This window comes from Equus przewalskii, chromosome X (genome assembly GCF_037783145.1).
Source record: "Equus przewalskii isolate Varuska chromosome X, EquPr2, whole genome shotgun sequence".
NCBI classification, from domain to species: Eukaryota; Metazoa; Chordata; class Mammalia; order Perissodactyla; family Equidae; genus Equus; species Equus przewalskii.
The window spans coordinates 39995834-40014084 of NC_091863.1; the positions used below are offsets into that span (position 1 = coordinate 39995834).

General features: G+C 52.1%; 1 protein-coding gene across 2 annotated transcripts; it reads right to left on the reverse strand.

Annotated features, from left to right (window-relative positions):
* Nucleotides 1-1123: 1123 nt before the first annotated feature.
* On the reverse strand, nt 1124-12335 carry TFE3 (transcription factor binding to IGHM enhancer 3). Of its 2 annotated transcripts, none has more exons than XM_070606352.1 (10): nt 11894-12335; nt 9419-9532; nt 8060-8298; nt 7164-7409; nt 6978-7082; nt 5400-5517; nt 4988-5044; nt 4753-4828; nt 3445-3592; nt 1124-2981 (listed from the first exon to the last, which is right to left on the reverse strand). In XM_070606352.1, the coding sequence occupies exons 3-10, from the start codon at nt 8276-8278 to the stop codon at nt 2538-2540; spliced, it is 1413 nt and encodes a 470-aa protein (XP_070462453.1). In that variant the 5' UTR covers nt 8279-8298; nt 9419-9532; nt 11894-12335; the 3' UTR covers nt 1124-2537. The 2 variants fall into 2 exon arrangements, with proteins under 2 accessions (XP_070462453.1, XP_070462452.1); XM_070606351.1 differs by having other exon boundaries at nt 8060-8363; nt 11894-12333.
* Between the last annotated feature and the right edge of the window lie 5916 nt (nt 12336-18251).

Here is an 18251-nt window from a genome sequence, read left to right on the forward strand (position 1 = left end):
AAAGAGGTAACAAATACAGTACCCTTATTTGAATTCTAGAACAAGAGAAAGGCAGTTGTGGAAAAAGCAGTGAAGTCCAAACTAAGTCCGCAGCTGAGTTCCTAGTACTGTGCCAATGTCATTTTGTTAGTATTGATAAATGTGCCATGGTTATGTAAGATGTTAACCTTAGGGGGAGCTGGGTGATGGGTGTGGGAATTTGCTCAAGTCTTTGTGACTCTTTGGTAAATCTAAAATTCTTTCACACTACAAACTTTAAAAAACAACACTCCTGGGTATTACATGTTATGTTTATAAAATAAAGATGAGAATATAGAAAATTTGAGGAGAAAAAAAATAAAGAAATCAGGGAGCCATCAATTTGGTGGCAGACTCAGCAACCAGGCGTCAGGGGTCACAGTGTGGTAGGCTAGAACAGAGTAGCAAGTGTAGTGGTCACAGTCTGCTGGGGGAAACCCAGGAGCAGGCCTGAAGCCTGGCCTGGCCCAGGAGCCAGTCTGGCTGAGGAATCCCAGGCCTAATATTTTTCCCCAGCCTTCAACAAAGAAGACACTTGTGTCTGTTTCCCTCCTTTTAAACTCTCCCCAACAGTCAACATCTGTTCCAAAATTGAGTTGCCTGCCTGTTCCTCTGCCTTCATGGCGTTTGTCTTTGCGCTTTCCACCGTCTGGAGTACCTCTACTGTCTGCTGGGAGACATCTGCATACACTTCCAGACGCCAACTTGCAAGAAAATCTTCTTTGCCTCCTCTGCCCTCAGTGACATTTTTCAAACCAGAGCCCTCACTCAGCTAACTTTACCGTTCAGCTCTTCATCTTTACTAGCTGCACATCTCAGACAGTTACTTAAATTCTATTCCTCGGCTTCTTCAAAGAGGAAATGGGAATGGGGCCGCATACTTTCTTGATGAACATCCCTCAGCCTCGATGAGGTGGAGCGCTCGCAGCAGTCAGGAGGCACCGGTGGGCAGCTGAGAACGGATGGGTTTCGTGTGCAGGTTGTTTTCCTCCGGCCTCTCTCATTCTTTTATCGATCCCTCTGCAATCTGTTTCTTCCGAGAACCTTTCTTCCTCCCAGCCTGCGTGGAGGTTTGCTGCACAGTCAAAGCAAGGACAGGAGACTCTTTGCCAAAGTTAAAAGCGCATCAAACACGCCTAGCATTTATTATTTTAATCACAAACCTACAGACCTCTCAGTACACCCTCCTTGGGGCTTGACCCCAACAATCCAAAGCTGATGACCTTGAGTCTATGTGGTAGGAGGGGTGGGGATGGGTGGGGAACGCCTCTTGATAACTCTGAAGTGGGGAGGATTCCTCCAAATGGAGAACTGGGTGGAGGCTGGAGGTCGGGGGTGACAGCTTCTGAGTAGGGCGTCAGTAAAAAATCAGATAAACAAAAGAGGGGGTACATATGCTTTTGCAACCCTCCCTCCAAGCCTCTGCCTTGGTGGGACAGGCTTCCACTTTTTCTTGTGCTGAGGAAGTCCCCAGAAAGGCCCTTTCCTTCATCCTGTTCCTCTACACGTTGAAGAAGAGTACTGGGGTGCTGGTTCTGGGAACCCGGACTCAGTACCCCCTAATCCCCATCACCTCCCCAAACTGCCCTTCAGGCAAGGAGGCAAGACTCTGCCCAAGCGCGGGTCTAACTCCTGATCCAGGTCTGGAATGTCAATCCACAAGATTTCAAGATCTGCCCCCAAGATCTGCCCCCTTCTCCAAGGGCAAGGTCGGCTCAGAGTCCTCCTAGGTTAAGTCCCGTTGGTCCCAGGTGAAGGCAGGGGAGCTTAAGTACCACTCTTCCCTGCAGTGTGGAATGCTCAGGTGGGATGGGATGTTGCTAAGGGACAAGGGCTGGTATCTCCACTCGGTGGCCTGATCTTACTGACTCCTCCACACCTAAAACACCTGCGCTGGGCTGTTCCTATAGGGAAGGGGCAGGGCCTGGCTCCTCCACTGCCAGAGGGCCAGGACTAAGTTCCCAGGTGAAGGGGCCGGCTCTCATCCTCACTTCTGTTCCTGCCTGGGCAGGGTAGGGCTCATGGGGAAGAGGCGGGGCTTAAACCTCGAGGGTGGGACCTCCATTATTTTGACTCCTCTTCCTCGCCAGGATGGACTAGACTGGTGGTTTCCAGAGAGGGGCTGGAGCAGTATCCTGACACCTCCTAATCCCAAGAGACCTGGCTAGGACAGTCCCTAGAGGACAGGGGCCGACCTCATCCTGTCTCCTTCCTTCACCTGGGCAAGGGTGGGTCCCACGGGGCAGGGGCGAGGCTGTGATCTCTATGGGACAGGCCCTGATGTCACTGCCTTCTCCATGTCTGAAGTACCTGCGCTGGCAGGTCCTGTGGGAAAGGGGCAGGGCCTCATCTGACTCCTCCTCCTTGCCTGGTTACAGGGGTGGGGCCTTATCACATCTCTTCCCCCAGAACACCTGGGCAGGGCAGTCTCATGGGAGGGTAGGGGAAAAGGCGGGGCCTCATCCTGACTTGTCCTCCTTTCCTGGGTGGGGAAGTCCCAGGGGAGGGGTGAGGCCTGATCAGGACTCCTCCTCCATGCTGAAGCTACTGCGGCGACTGCTGGCCTTGGAGACAGCGGGGGATACCGAAGAGAGCAGGGGATCAGAGGCAGCCCGCAGTGGGGACAGGGCACCCCCCGACAGTCCTCCCACCACCCCTTCCTCCTCCTCCATCAGAATGTCCTCCAGCCCCAGGTGGAAGGGGTCCCCCAGATCCCCCAGGTGGTCGCTGGGAAAGTGCAGGTCCAGAAGGGCATCCGAGGGGGGCGCTGGGGGCTGCTGATGGGGAGCACCCTGGGCAGGTCCCCCCCCTGCATGAAACGTTGCTGTGCCTGGCCTGCCCTCCTCCTCAACGTCCAGCTGCTCTGGCTTGAGGCTGTCAGAGGCTGAAGTTGTGGCCAGGGAGAGCAGCCCTGGGGTGGGAGGTACCGGCAGACCATGGATCTGAGCCTGCAGTTCTAGCTCCTGCAAAACAGTCGGGGGGGGGGGGGGGATAAGATGGGGTTCAGAGTCCCTCAGAGGCAGAGGAGTGTAACAGTTAAAAGGGCAGGCTGCCTGGGTTCGAATTCAGTCTCTGCCACTCACTAGTTTGCAGAACTTTAGGCAAGTTGCTTAACGTCTATGAGCCTCAGAGTCCCAATCTGTAAAATGGGTATACTAATGGTCCCATAGGGTTGTTGTGAGGATTAATTTAGTAAATGGAGATAAGGCTCCTGTCAGTGCATGGCACAAGATCAACGCCATGCACACTAGCTAACGTTATTATTCTTGTTATTGTTATGCTTGCTACTTATCGTCATCATCATGTGAGTCGGGAAGCCTGGCAATCCCCCAAGTATGCCAGGAAGGGAAATCCTGGCCTGTTCTTCCTCTGCCTCTGCCTGCAGGAAGCCCCCCTCACCCCTGCCCCTGCCTCCTCCTTCCAGACCTGAATTCGGAGCTGCAGGCTGCGGTTGGCTTGCTCCAGGGATCGCTGCCGGCTCTCCAGGTCTTTGGAGCGCTGTTGCTCCTTCTGCAACTTGCGGATGTAATCCACAGAGGCTTTGAGGATGGTGCCCTTGTTCCAGCGCATCTCCCTGTGGGGCCCGAGGGGGAGGACAGAAGGGAGCACTGCACATGGAGTCTCAGGAGCTGAGCAGAGGATTGCACCAGGTAGACGGAGCACCCACCCCCTGCCGCAAAGTTGAGGTGGGGGTACATCAGGGGCATGGAATGCTCAGATGAAACCCCCTGCCTGGAACCTTCCAGCGATGCCTCATCACACCCTGAACCCAGGAAGCCCTCTCTGACCCAATCCCTTACTGCTCCTCTCACCCATGTCCCTCTGATTCACCCCACGACAGCCACACTGGCTTCTCCATGCTCCAAGAACATGGAGAACCATTCCCACCTCAAGGCCTCCGGCCCAGCTGTGCTCTCCACCTTGAATACTCTTCCCCCAGACACCCAGATGGCTCCTGCCTCACCTCCTTAGGCTCTTTCTTCAAATGCTTCCTTGTCAGTGGAGCCTGCCCTGTCCCCACCCTCCTCACCCCAAACTGCAACTCTCCTCAGCATTCTGCCATCTTCCTTCCATTCTTTAGTCTTCTCCACAATAGTCATCATAATCGTCTGGATTTTACTTGTTTATCCTGTTTGCTGTCTGTCTGCCTCCACTAGAACATCAGTTCCACGAGCTTGGGGACTTTTGTTTTGTTCCCTCTGGTATCCTCAGGCCTAGCACGGTACCTGGCACAAAGCTGAAGCTCAAGACATTTCTTTTTTTTTTTTTTCCCTGCTTTATCTCTCCAAACCCCCCCGTACACAGTTGTATATCTTAGTTGCAGGTCCTTCTAGTTGTGGGATGTGGGACGCCGCCTCAACGTGGCCTGACAAGTGGTGCCATGTCTGTGCCCAGGATCCGAACCCTGGGCCGCCACAGCGGAGTGCGCGAACTTAACCACTCGGCCACGGAGCCGGCCCTCAAGACATTTCTTGAGTAAATAAAGCAAGTGCTAAACGAACACAGAATGAAGCGCCTGTGTCCTACAGGGACCAGACAAGGCACGGGGACCATAACATCATGCACCTAAAATCTTAGGTGAGGATGTGGTGAGGGGCCACAACCCTGCTCAGGGTGAGGAAAGGTGGGTGGGAAAGGGTCAGAGGAGCAGAACTGCCAGGTGGTTCCCATTCAGGAATGACTTTAGGGGAACAGGACCCCCCCCCACCTTCTGGGCTCCCAGCTCAGACTCACGGGTCACTGGACTTGGGGATGAGGGTGCCCAGCTCCTTGATCCTGTCGTTAATGTTGAATCGCCTGCGACGCTCAACTTTGGAGGTGGAGGAGAGAAAGAAAGAGTGGCAGAGTCATCAATGGGCCGAAGAGGGAAGAGGAGAAACGGGAGTTGGGTGGTTGTTGCAGGGAGAGGCCCCCCCCAAGGAAGGCAGGGGCGCACGACACGTTGGCAAGGGCACGCGCTGCCACTCACTGAGGTTGTGATTGTCTTTCTTCTGTCGCTCCTTCAAAAGGGCCTTGGCCTCTGTCTCTGGAAGAGAGGAGGGGTGCTCAGGGCCTTTGGGCACGGGAAAGACGGAGGGCAGCGTGTGCAGTGGCTGAGGCAGGCTTTGGCGGGTGCAGGCAGAGGAAGTGACTTTTTAAAAATGCGCCACTCTTTACTATTTTTTAGGAAGACATGGTGACAGGCCATTTGTTAAACTCCAGATGAGAGGAAGAGGGGTAGAAGCAGGACCATGGCCATATGGAAAAAAGAGGGCAAATACCCCCCATTTCTGTCTGCTTAAACCCCTTCCCCCAGAATCAGGCCCACCTCCAGACCTGGGAGACGTGGGCTCAGCCTGGGGTACAGGATGGATGCTCGGGGCCACGACCCCGGCCCTTACCAGAGATCTCCCGTTTGATGTTGGGCAGCTCAGCTGGGCAGGAGTTGCTGACGGTGATGGCTGGCGTGGCCACACCCTGACTACTGTACACATCAAGCAGATTCCCTGACACAGGCAGCTGGGGGCAGGGAGGGCAGAGAAACGACGGTTGGAAACAGACCCCACACTTGGCTCCTTCTCAGAACCAGGCTCCCAACCCTCCACACACTCCAAAGATGGACCCCTAATGCAAGGATTGGCTGACACAGCACGGGAACCCTTGCTTCTCCCTCAAGGGAATTCGACATGGCAACTCAACAGGGAGGACAAGGTCGAGTGGACCTAGACTGCTTTGCCAGGGAACTAGAGCCTGCCTGGCCTGTTCATCGCGCCCCTGCAGCTCCTAAATCCCTCAGTGACCTCTGAGGCCCCTCTCCCACACCTGGGGGCTGGCTCTGAAAAGAGATGCTGGCAAGTCACCCTTCTCGGTCTTTGTCCACTCCAATGCAATATTTCAGGCCGTTAGCACCTCCTAGCACAACATTCCAATTTAGCATTCTTAGAATACTCCAACCCAATCTTCTCAGACCTTAGGAAACTGTCATAGCAACATTTCATCCAAAATCTGGCCTTCTGGAGAGTTCCAGCCCAATCTCCAGTCTTTTGCTGTGATCGCGTCGCACCACCTTACATACAAGGTCTCCAGCTGCCATGTACCAAGGCCCTGACTTAAGTATCTTCCCGCACATTCTGATCTCTCAGAATTTCTTGTCCAACTATTCAACTCACACTGCTTTTATGTCAGCCTTGATTTTTTTCTCTCCTTCACACTCTGCTGGATATACTCTAACATATCAACACACTAATCCATAAGGAACCAGTCTCACCTCTTGATGAATTTTCATCTCCTGAAACCCCTGCCAGTCTGCTGGATCCATCTAATATAAGGCCCCAATCTCTAGCTGTGTCCAAATCTACCTGGTACCATTTCTATACATGCTTCTATCCTCTCGATATGTTGGAACGGGGCAAAGCTACAGCCACTTGGTATGTCCCAAAGCAAGTTAGGGGACTCTTGGAAGGTTCCAGAACCAGAATGTTACAATTTACTGGTACATCCTTTGCTCTAGAAAGTTTTATCCACTCTCTACAAGGACCTAGCCTCTTGGCACCGTTTACTGCAGGAGTCTGGTACATTCCATTTGCTTCCAAGTCCAACCACACCACGTTTTGAGACTTTTGGTATGTTCTCATCACTGCATGGTCGGGGTTTGTCCCAATGACCTGAATCTCTCAGTACATTCAAAATGCTGTAAGAGACCTACCTCTTGGCCCCTCCCACAGTGAGGCTCGAACACCTCGGTATGCCCTAATATCTCCACGAAGTCCCCGCCCTATAGATATCAAAAGCTACAAGGTCCACCTCCCCATGCGGTTCAACACCAGCGCTGGTATGCCCCATTCTCATCATACAGCCCCCCTTCCATCTTACTACAATCCGGGGCGAGGGTCTCTTACACACACAGCCAGCATGGCTGTAGTCTCAGTGATAGAGGGAGGCGCTCATTTTCAGTGCCCCCTCCCATCTCAGGGCCTCACCGTGCTGGGGAGCTGCAGCCCAGCGGTGCCTCCGGGCAGATAGCTGAGCATCTCATCGTTGTAACTGGACTCCAGGCTGATGATCTCATCAATGACATCATCAATCTGGAGGAAGAGGTAAATATGGAAGAGGGTCAGAAGAAGTTGGAGGCGGGGAGCAGGGGAGGGTTGTCTGCAGCCACTTACCTCCTTTTCTGAGCTGGACCCGATGGTGAGCAGTGCCATGGGGCTGTTGGGAGCACTGCCTGTGGGGCCAGCAGTGTGGGCAGCCTCGGGGGCAGGGAGCGGCTGGGCACTGGCAGCCCCCGGCGGTGGGGTGAGGGCCTGGGAAGCCAGCTTGGGCCCAAGGGTGGTGGACAGGTACTGCTTCACTTGCTGCCGGCGCGCCTGCTGCAGGTGGTAGCGCGTTGGGTTCTCCAGATGGGTTTGCACCTGTGGGATAAGGGGGAGGAGGGCGGGTGGGGACAAGGTAGAACAGGGCTCAGAGGAGTGACTGAGCCTCAGGCTGACCCTCAGAAGTCATCTGTTCCTAGGCTTAGGCCGGCAAACTGGGCCCAGAATCTGAGAACCCCTCCCAAATTACTGGTAAGTCTCCCCCAGGACCCAAACTCCCTTTCTCGGAAATCCCTCACAGCCCCCAAGATCCACCTAGGGCTGGCAGAACCCCTTACAGTTTCTGGAGCACCCTGTTACAGTCCCCCAGACTCTCCTCTAGTCTCTGTGGCCACCTAACAGACCTGGGAACTACACACGGCTTCCCAAGACACCCCAATGGCCAGAAGACTCCTGCTGCACCACACATACCTGAAGCTCGGCCTACGAAGCCGCTTCCCAGACCCCAGGGCCCGCTCGGGGCCCTCACGACCCTCCATGGTCCGCCAAGACAACCTATAGCCCCCGAGAACCCCTCACAACTCCACAAGAACCCCTTGGAAACCCTCAACACAACGGGACACTAGCACAGTCTATTTGAACAGCACTGAGGACTTTCCTTACAGCCCCTAGCACCTCACCCAAAAGCCACCAGGACCACTCCTCAGTCACCAGGAGGCCCCTCCCAGGGCCTCTGGCTGTGACCTTACCTTGAGCACCTCCCTGGGCACCTGAGCAGGGGGAGGGCGGCCCAATGCGTGGCCCCCAGCAGAGACGCCGACCACAGAGATGGCAGGAGAGGCAGGTGCAGGACTGGGGAAGGAAGAGGCTGCAGCCTGTTCCCGGCGCTCACGCCTCTCCTGCTCCTGGGCCTGGGCCCGCATTAGCTGCTGCCGCAGCAAGACCCGCGAGGAGGAAGAGGACGACATGGCAGGGGTCCTGGAGCCCCCTGCAGAAGATGATGCAGAGAGTGTAGCTGGGGTGGCTGGTGTGGCCTGCAGTGATATTGGGAGGCTGTGGAATGGGAAATATGGGGCCACAGGTAAGCTAAAAGTCTCATGCCGAGCCTAAGGAGTCAGAGCGTGATGGAGTCATCACAGGAGCCAGGCCTGTTCTCTGCCTTCAGAGGCCAGTGTGGAGGGGCAGACACAGGCACCAGGCCTGGTCAGTCTGATAGGGGAGACACTGGAACTAGAATGAGTCCCAGCTCTCAGGGGTCACGGTCTGGCAGGGAAGACACTGGAACCAGACCAAGCCCCAGCTCTCAGGGGTCACGGTCTGGGGGGGGGCGGAATTTTAGCCCTGAGTCCTGATGAAGAAGCCTGGATTTGGGCCTGTTCATATTTGAGTGGAGATGCCATTGCTTGGCTCTGGGAGAGGGGGTTTATTCTATTTAAAGGACAGTGAAAGGCAGCAGAAGATGCAGATACAGAGGGCTCTTAAGCTCAATTTGGGGCTGGAGATGCTCTCTGAGCTCCCGGGGTTAAACATCAAGTTATAAGGGCAACTGCACGCCCTTCTTCCTCCCTTGCCTGGGCCTCCAGTTCCAGGAGCTAGTCAGTCTTGAAAATCTCAGAGATTTCACAATCCTCTCTTCCTGCCCCTCTTCCAGGTCCCCTCCCCTCTCTTAGAGCCCAGGCCGATGACTCAGCACATTTAGACTTCCAAGCTTGGGGAAAGGAGACCAGCAGGGGTTCCTCAAAAGCTGGGGGTGGGTGAGTTTGTTGAGTGGGGGAGGGTTTGAGCAGGGGTTGTGGGTTGGCTCCGCCCACCTGGAGGCGGAGCTTGAGCAGATCACGCCCTATCGCTGGGCACTCAGGGCAACTTGCAATATCTGTGTATTAATAGGCATGCAGGTAGTGTTGGGGAGGTCACGTCCAAGGTACTGGAATCGTAGCCTGGCCACCTGCTTTCCTGTGTGACACGCTCTTTCTGGCCCCTAATTTTACTGTCTGGAAAATGCATGGTGGCGAGAGAATGGGTTGGGCTGGCACTGCAGGCCTCTGTCCATCCAGAGGGGACGGAGGGGCCTGAGGAATTGGGAGCGGAATCAGACAGAGGAGACATACCTTGAGCGAAGTGATAGGGGTTGGCTTTTGAGCTCGTAGAAGCTGTCAGGATCAAGGATGTTTTCTAATTCAATGTCAGCAACAATCCCGGACTCCGGAAGCAAAGAGTTCAGGCTGAGAGTGGGGGGAGGTAGGGGTAGTAGTCAGTGAGTGGAGACCTCACGCCCCTCTGAGAGAGAGAGAGAGAGACAGAGAGACAGAGAGAGAGAGAGAGAGACAGAGAGAGAGAGAGGGACAGAGAGAGAGAGAGAGACAGAGAGAGAGAGAGCGCGAGAGCGCGAGCGAGGGAGAGGGAGAGAAAAAGGCACTAGGAGGGAGGGGAACAGAGTGTATCCCTCACATTCAGCCACTGGGTACCCTCACCATGAATTCCCACATCTTCTCCCCCCTCCCCACTCTCTTTCGCTTTGTTATCCATAGTCCCTTAAGATTCAAGATAATGAGTGCCTGGATCCCAACTCCCCGCTCTAACAATCACGTGTAACAACCACCTGGGTTTGAGGAAAACAGAAACGAATTTAGGAATGACAATTCACTTTGCAGGGTTCCTGACTTTGCATTCAAGAGTTGTCCCAGCCCCCACACCCCCTACTGTCTTCCCGGCAGCTGAATGTGAGCCCACGTTTGTCCACACACAGAGCACAGTAGGGGCATCCCTCAGCTTAACAGTCCATTGTAACCCAAAGTGAACGCATCACAAAGAGAACTGGGGTCGATGATTCACCTTACAGAAGGATCCACCACTTTGCAAATGAGCCCCTCCTCCACTCCCCACCTAGAGTTCATGGGATGCCAACACACATTCAAATACAAAATGGAAATATCAAAGGCGCCCCTCATTCCACCAATCTGGATTTACAAGGAGAATTTGGGTGGATGATCCGCTTTATACAGCATTCTTTTCTTGGCTGGAGGAGCCTGCCCAGCGTTCTCCTGTTTTTTTGGATAGATCAAAACACACACACGCCTCCAGTACCAACACCCACGGACACACAAAATACGAAGCCATGTACACCCCTCCCTTTCAACTATTCCCACTACCGTGATGATCTAGGTTGTCATAAAGTCACTGGGAGATGGTGAATGGATATATGGAAAGGCTTAGCCCTTTATGCGGGGTGCGAGACCCCGGTGTGTAGGGGACATTAACATGCACGCGGATGGATATGCATCCTGGAATTTACTCAAAGATTTAGAATCCTGAGAGACTGTGGGTGACTTCACTTGACAAGAATTCTCTCCCCTCCCCAAGGATCTGGCTTCCTTCCTTTCCTCACCCTCCGATGGAGCCCTAAAACCACCCAGGAAGTCGGGAAGAGGAAGCTTGGGGAGCCGCTGAGCTCAGCACAATCCCAGGCAGAAAGTAGGCAAAGCCCCCTCCCATGCTCACACCCCCATGGCACAGAAGTTGGCAGAGATGGACACTGGGGTGGGCAGGGTGTGGACAGAGAGGGCTAGGGCTTCCAAGCCCGCTGATGGGAGTGAGGTTAAGAGGCCAGACAGGACCCACCCAGGCAGGGATGGTGCAATTGGTGCTCATTCCAGCTCTAGGGGCAGATTCGAGATTCTCTCCAGGCCTGAGAAACAGACTGGAGGGGGGAGATAGAAAGAACGTGTGTGTGTGTGGAAGGGGCGAGCAGGGTGGGCTGAGAGGCTAGGTAGGACAAGTGGCAGCAGAAACAAGACCCTCCTCTGGGTCCCCAAATAAGGTCCGAGGCCTTTTTCTCTGAGCTAAGAGGGAGCATCACGTCCATGGCCTCTGTCTGCCTGTCTCCCATTCAAGCCCCTGTGGGGGTGTGGGAAGAGGGCTTTTCCACTCTCCCTGGGATCTGACCCAGCCGGGTGGGTGGGCAGGGGTGGAGGGATTATTCTGGTCAAGTCTTGATGAATGTTGCTTCTCTTGCTCACTCACACACACTCACAGGGCTGCTCCCACGCAGCATATCTGAGAAACCCCCAAATCCCTCCAGATCCGTGTTATCCCGAAACACAGCCTCCAGCAACCAGCCACTGCGAGTCACCAAGCTCCCAAGACAGCACCTCTGTCTCTCAAGACTCTGACACTAAGGGAAAAAGTCCCTTAAAATCAGTGCCTCACCTACAGAGTGCTCCCTCAAATTCATCCCCCTCACGCCTGACTCAAGGGCCCCAAATTCAGCCTCTAATCAGAGTCTCAGTCTCCCAAGTTCAGCTACCCTAGACCAGTTTCCGGACACAACAGAATCTGCCCCTCTAGATCCAGTCAAGGGCCCCCCAAATCTGAACCAGGCCTCCCTTAATGCACTTCCACGACTCCTTTAAGCCCCAGTCCAAGCAGGCCACCGCCAGATTCCTTAGATGCCCCCCCAAGACGGGCGCCCCGACGTCCTCCAAGCTAGGCCGAGGGCCTCCAATCCCAGTCCGGGGCCCCCGCTGCCCGGCGATCGGACCCCCAGGAATCCCAGTCAGCACTACCGGCCCCAGGCCGCTCCGCACCTGAGCAGCTGGGCCGAGTCGGCCGGCCTGCGCTCCTCCAACAGCACGAACACGGCTCGAGGGCCCTCTGCGCTGGCCTCTACGCCGTCCCGAGCTGGCTCGGCCGCATGAGACATGACGCCCGGCCCCGGGCGAGCCCTGCCAGGCCGGCCAGTCGGGCCTCGGCCCGGTCCCCCTAACAAAATAAGAGTCCCCCTCCCCCCGCTCGCCACCGCCTCCTCCGCTAAGCCATGGAGTGAGCTCTGCGCGGGCGGGCGGCGTCGGGGAGATGGGATGGGCCGTGAGTCATCCCCCGCCCTGAACGGACCAACACCCCCCCCCCACCCCTAACCTAACCCCGGACGACCGCCCTCCTCCCCCTCGTCCTCTTCCCCCTCCTCCCTGGGCTGGGGAAACTCCACAGGAAGTGACCGCATGGAGGATGGACGGCTCGCCGGGCCACGCCCCCTGAGTGAGGCGACCAATCGTTCAGGGGCGCGATTGAAGGACCCGCCCTAAGCCACGCCTCCGACGCGGAGGGAAAACTAGATTCGGCCAACCTTCGTTCCGAGAAGGGGGCGCCTAGGCCACGCCCTCAGGGACAGAGGCAAATCAGCAAAAGGTAATTTGATTGAGCCCCGCCTCCTCTTCGCAAATTATCCCTCCTCAGGCTATTAAGCCGCTCCTGGGGTCCTCTGCGCCTGCGCACCGATGGCCAGTCGGCGCGCCGACGATCTCCAGGCCAGGCTTCTAGCTGCGCAACCGCGCCCCCTCCCGGCCAATATTCGTACTATCTGCTCCCTAGGCCGCGCTCCAACCTGGATCTAGCCGTGCCTCCTTCTCAGCCAAAGCCATAACTCTGAGGCCCTGGCGGCTCCATTCCCTGGAGGCGCGCCCCAGAAACCCCGCCCTTTCGGTACCCACAGTCCAGCTGCCCAGCTGGTCTTCCCGGGAGCGCTCCAGCTCCTCTATGTCATCTAGAGCAGTTGTTGCGCTAGGTCGTTGTGCTGCTTAATAAATACTTTACAGATAGATGAATGAGTGGAAGGATGGAAATTAGATCTGGTCCCTTCAGTGAATGGCCTCTGGAATCGTAAAGACCCGGGTTTGGATATGGGCAAAGCACTTCCCTTCTCTGAGCCTCAGCTTTCTTGGCCTGTCAAATGGGGGTCATAATACCTGTCTAACAGGGTTGTTACGAGAATTAGAGATAGTTTATGAAAAGTGATAGCAGGTCACTTGGCATAGCATAAGCTCTCCAAAAACTAATTGATTCACTCATTTGTGCACTGGTCCAACAAACATTTATTGAGCTCCTTTGTGTGCCAGATACATGCAAGCCAGCTTGCACACAGCAGAGGGTCCCACCCATACTTTCAGGTGCATGGTCAGCTCACAAAACACTGGACCTGCAGCCTTCCCTTCCTCCTTCCCAACATCCCGAGACCCTGCCCAGCATTTGGGCCTCCAGGAACTTCACTGTGCTCCCGTTTGCCCTGCACCTTCCTGTATTGGCACCCTTGTTTCCCAAGTTGGCTTCGGAAACACGCAAAGCCCCACAGGCTCACATACAGCCATTATCCACATAATAAAGATGACAATTCTTCCTCAAATCAATCTTTAAAAAATCAGTACATTACCAGTAAAAGTTCTGAAAAGGAACTTGTAGACCTGATGTTAAAATTCCTCTGGTGCCTTAAATATGTAAGGATATCTAATTTTATAAAAGAAGGAGAAAGAGGAGGGCATCGTCTTACCAGATTCAAAATATATTACAAAGCTCTAGTAATTAAAACATTGTGATCTGGGAGTAGGAATAGAAAACTAGATCAATGGTAAAGAGAAAAAGAATTTAAAAATTGACCTCGGGGGCCAGCCCCATGGCCACTGGTTAAGTTCGTGCGCTCCGCTTTGGCGGCCCAGGGTTTCACCAGTTCGGATCCTGGGCACGGACATGGCACCACTCATCAGGCCATGCTGGGGCAGCATCCCACATGCCACAACTAGAAGGACCCACAACTAAAAATACACGACTATGTACCAGGAGGCTTTGGGGAGAAAAAGGAAAAATAAAAATCTTTAAAAAATTGACCTAGGTATTTGCGGGAATTAGTAAATGACAAAAATGATATTTCAAGTCACTGGAGGAGAGATGGACTGTTTACTACAATGGTTTGGGGAGAAATAACTATCTTTTGGGGGGAGGGATTAGATTCCTAATTTACACAATTCAGAAAAATTAATTCCAGATTGGTTAAAGACCCAAACATAAAAAAAAAATCTATAAAACATATCAGAACAAAATATTTTTGGAGAATATGTTTAAGACTTTGGCAAAAAAAGGCCTTCTTAAACAAGATACAAAGAGCAAAAGATACAAACAAAAGCAACACCATGCAACATTTCCTGGTCCTTCTTGGCACTTTATCTGCATTAGCTCATTTGGATCCTCACAACAGACTTCTGAGGCAGGTTCCATTTATTAGCCCAACCTATAGACCAGGAGGTACAGCAAGGCTAGGTCACTTGCCCTAGGTTGCCCCCGTTTGTAAAGTCTGGGATTGGAACCCAGGCACTCTTACCACCATGCTCCAGCATCTCTCGGGTTTGACCACATCAAAATATAAAACTATAATCTGATGAGAGATGTTACAAACAAAGTTAAAGACTTGCGGAAGCCTGGGGAAACAAATTTACAGCATTGCACCCATTAATTAATTATCCTGTCACACACTCCATTCCTACAAACACCAGTTTCATACGCGCATCCCGAATATCTCCATGCCAATGCTTCCCCATCACATACCCTGCACAATATCCTCCATCCCTCTCAGTCTCTCTCTCTTAATCTGTTGCTCACAACTTCACAACTTTTTCAACAGTGCTCTCTCTCTCACACAGCTGGGGTTTTATTACGAGGCAACCGCAGGGTGGGGTGAATGGGAGATATGGAGGGAGGAAGAGACAGGGCAGTTGGATGGTGAAGTTGGGGATGCTTTGGGGTAGATTGAGTAGTGATTGAGAGTGGCTGAGGTTGAGGTCTTTTACAGGACAGTGTGCATGCAACTAAAGGCTCACACGCAGGTCTTCAGGAGGGATGGGGCTTCTAGAGGACAGATTAAAAGTGCAGGTGGGAGCAATTGGAGGGTAAAGTGGGAGTACAGGTGGGGGGTTGGAAGATGGTTTGGGGTGCAGTTGGAGTGACTATGGGAAGATAGTGAGTGTTTAGAGACAGAGTTTGGTCTTCTGTAAGATAATTTAAGGAGTAGAGCTATTAACCGTCACAAGATGGTGTGGTAGGTTAACTAATGGGTCCCCAAAAGATGTTTGTATCCTAATCCCTGGGACCTGTGGGTGTTACCTTATATGGCAAAAATAAAAGAAGATCGAAGATGTAATTCAATTAAGGATTTTGAGCTGAGGAGATTAGCCTGGATTATCTGAATGGAACTTAATTGTAATCACAAGTGTCCTTACAAGAGGAAGACAGAGGCAGATTTGACAGACAGAAAAGGAGAAGGCAATGTGACCACGGAGGCAGAGATTGTAGTGATGTGGCTACAAGCCAAGGAAAGCTGGCAGCCACCAGAAGCTGGAAGAGGCAACAAGCAGATTCTCCTCTAGAGCCTCCAGGGAGAGTACCGCCCTGCTGGCACCTTGATTTTGGCTCAACGGAGCTGATTTTGGACTTCTGGCCCCCGGAACTGTGAAAGAATAGATTTCTTATATCTTAAGCCACCAAATTTGTGGTAATTAGTTACAGCAGCCACAGAAAACCAATACAGATTTTGGTACCTAGATGTGAGATGCTGCTGCGTCTTAGATGCTGCTTGGGCTGCCATAACAGAGTACCACAGACTGGATACATTAAAAGAGAGACATTTATTTCTCACAGTTCTGTAGGCTAGAAGTCCAAGATCAAGGTGCCGTCTGGGTTGGTTTCTGATGGGAGCTGTCTTCCTGACTTGCGGATGGCTGCTTCTTGCTGTGTCCTCACCTGGCCTTTCCTTTGTGCACATGTACTCCTGGTATCTCTTCCTCTTATAAGGACCCCAGTTCTATTGGATCAGGGCCCCACCCTTATGACCCCATTTAACCTTAGTTACCTCCTTAAAGACCCTATTTCCAAATACAGTCATATTGAGGGTAAGGGCTTCAACATACGGATTTGGAGGGGGAGATACAATTCAGTTCATAACATATGGTAACAATACCTAAAAATGTTGAAGTGGCTTTGGAATTGGCTAGTGGGTAGAGGCTGGAAGAATTTTGAGGCACATGATAGAAAAAGCCTAGACTGCTTTGAACAGACTGTTGGTAGAAATATGAATGTTAAAAGCACTGCTGGTGAAGGCTCAGAAGGAAATGAGGAGCACAGTAGAGAAAACCTACATTGTCTTAGAGAATACATATGTCATCATAAACAGAATGTTTGTAGAAATATGAATATTAAAGATGCTGCTGGTGAGGGCTCAGAAGGAAATGAGGAACACGTCATTGGAAACCGGACAACAAGAGCCTTGTTATATAGAGGCAGAAAACTTAGCTGAATTGTGTCCTACAGTTGTGTGGAAAGCAGAGCTTCTAAGTGATGGATCTGGGTATTTAACTGAGGAGATGTCCAAGGAAAGTGTTGCCTGGCTTCTTCTTGTTGCTTATAGTAAAATGTGAAAGGAAAGAAATAAATTGAGGAAAGAACTGTTAAGGAAAATGGATCCAGGATTTGATGATTTTGGAAATTCTCAGGCTGTCTAGATTGCAAAAGATACAAGATTTAAGAGATTCAATGTCAGGAAAGTATGCTCTGGAGAGAAAGCCAAGGGTGTGGCTGTTACTCATGGATCCTATCAACCATCTCAGCAGAAGTCAGGACTAGAGATAGGATTATCCAGAGAAGATTTGTGGATGATCCTCTTGTCTAATGGTATGAGTCCCTGTGAATTCCATGGGAGACCCACAAGGTTTTTGAGAATGTTATACTGCCACAAATACTGCCCATTTGGCTTGAAAGAAACAGAGACAGGATGAAATGAAGGATATTGGACTCCCAAAATTCTGCTGGAAGGATATAGGCTAAAACTACTCAGCTGCAAATATGTGCTACCCTTCAAGAGGAAGGAAGAATAACTCTGAGGGCAGAGCTGTGGAGCCAGAGGTGGAGCCTCAAGTGATAGTGGATTCTTCCCAGACCTTGAAACCTAATGGAAACTGCCCTGCTGGATTTCAAAATTACTTGGAACCAGTGACACCTTTTTCCCTTCCTTTTGGAATAGGAATGTCTATAACTCTTATCCTATGCCTGTCCCACCACTGCATCTTGGGAACAGATAACTTGTTTTCTAGTTTCACAGGTCCAGAGACGGAGAAGAATTTTGCCTCAGGGTAGGTTACACTCAGAGTCTCATTCATATCTGATTTAGATTATTTAGATGATGAGATTTGGAACTATTGAGCTGATGATATTAAAGTGAGATTTTGAACTTGAGTTGATGCTGTAATGGGTTGAAACTTCTGGGGGTATTGGGATGAGGTACATGTGTTTTGCATGTGGAGTGGATGCAGCTATTTGGGGGGCCAAAGAGTGTACTGTTGTAGGCTGAATGATGCCCTCCCCAGATTGGGATATGTACATCCTAATTCCTGGAACCTGTGAAGGTACCTTAGATGGCAAATAAATAAATAAATAAAAAGAAGAAGAAGAAGAGAAAAAGGACTTTTCAGTTTGCAGATATGATTAAGGCAAGGATTTTGAGATGGGAAGATTGTCCTGGATTATCCAGGGGACCCTAACTGTAATCACAAGTGTCCCTATAAGAGGGAGACAGAGGCAGATTTGACAGAAAAGAAGGCAATGCAACCAAGGAAGCAGAGATTGTAGTGATGTGGCCACAAGCCAAGGAATGCTGACAGCCAGCAAAAGAGGAAGAGGAAACAGATTCTCCTCTAGAGCCTCTGGAGGGAGCACAGCCCTGCTGGCACCCTGATTTCGGTCTTCTGGCCCCCAGAACTGTGAGAGAATAAATTTCTTCTGTTTTAAGCCACCGAGTTTGTGGTAATTTGCCGCAGAAGCCGCAGGAAGCTAATACAGATGGCTTGGGGGTAGATTTGGGGGCTGTAGGAGGGACTTAGGGGTATGCTTGGGGGTTACTGAGGACAGTTTGAGGACATAATTAGAGGCCACTGGGAAGTGTTTGAGTACAGTTGGAGTCATCAAAGGGAAGATTGAGGTGGGGTTGAGGGGTCACTGGAGGGTGGTTTGGAGGTGTAGTTGGAAACTGTGGGAAGATAAATGGGGGATGTTTACAGATAGCATTGGGGGCTATTATAGGGCACTTTAGGGTGTAGTCGGGAGTTCTTGGAGGGTGGTTTGGGTGGTATG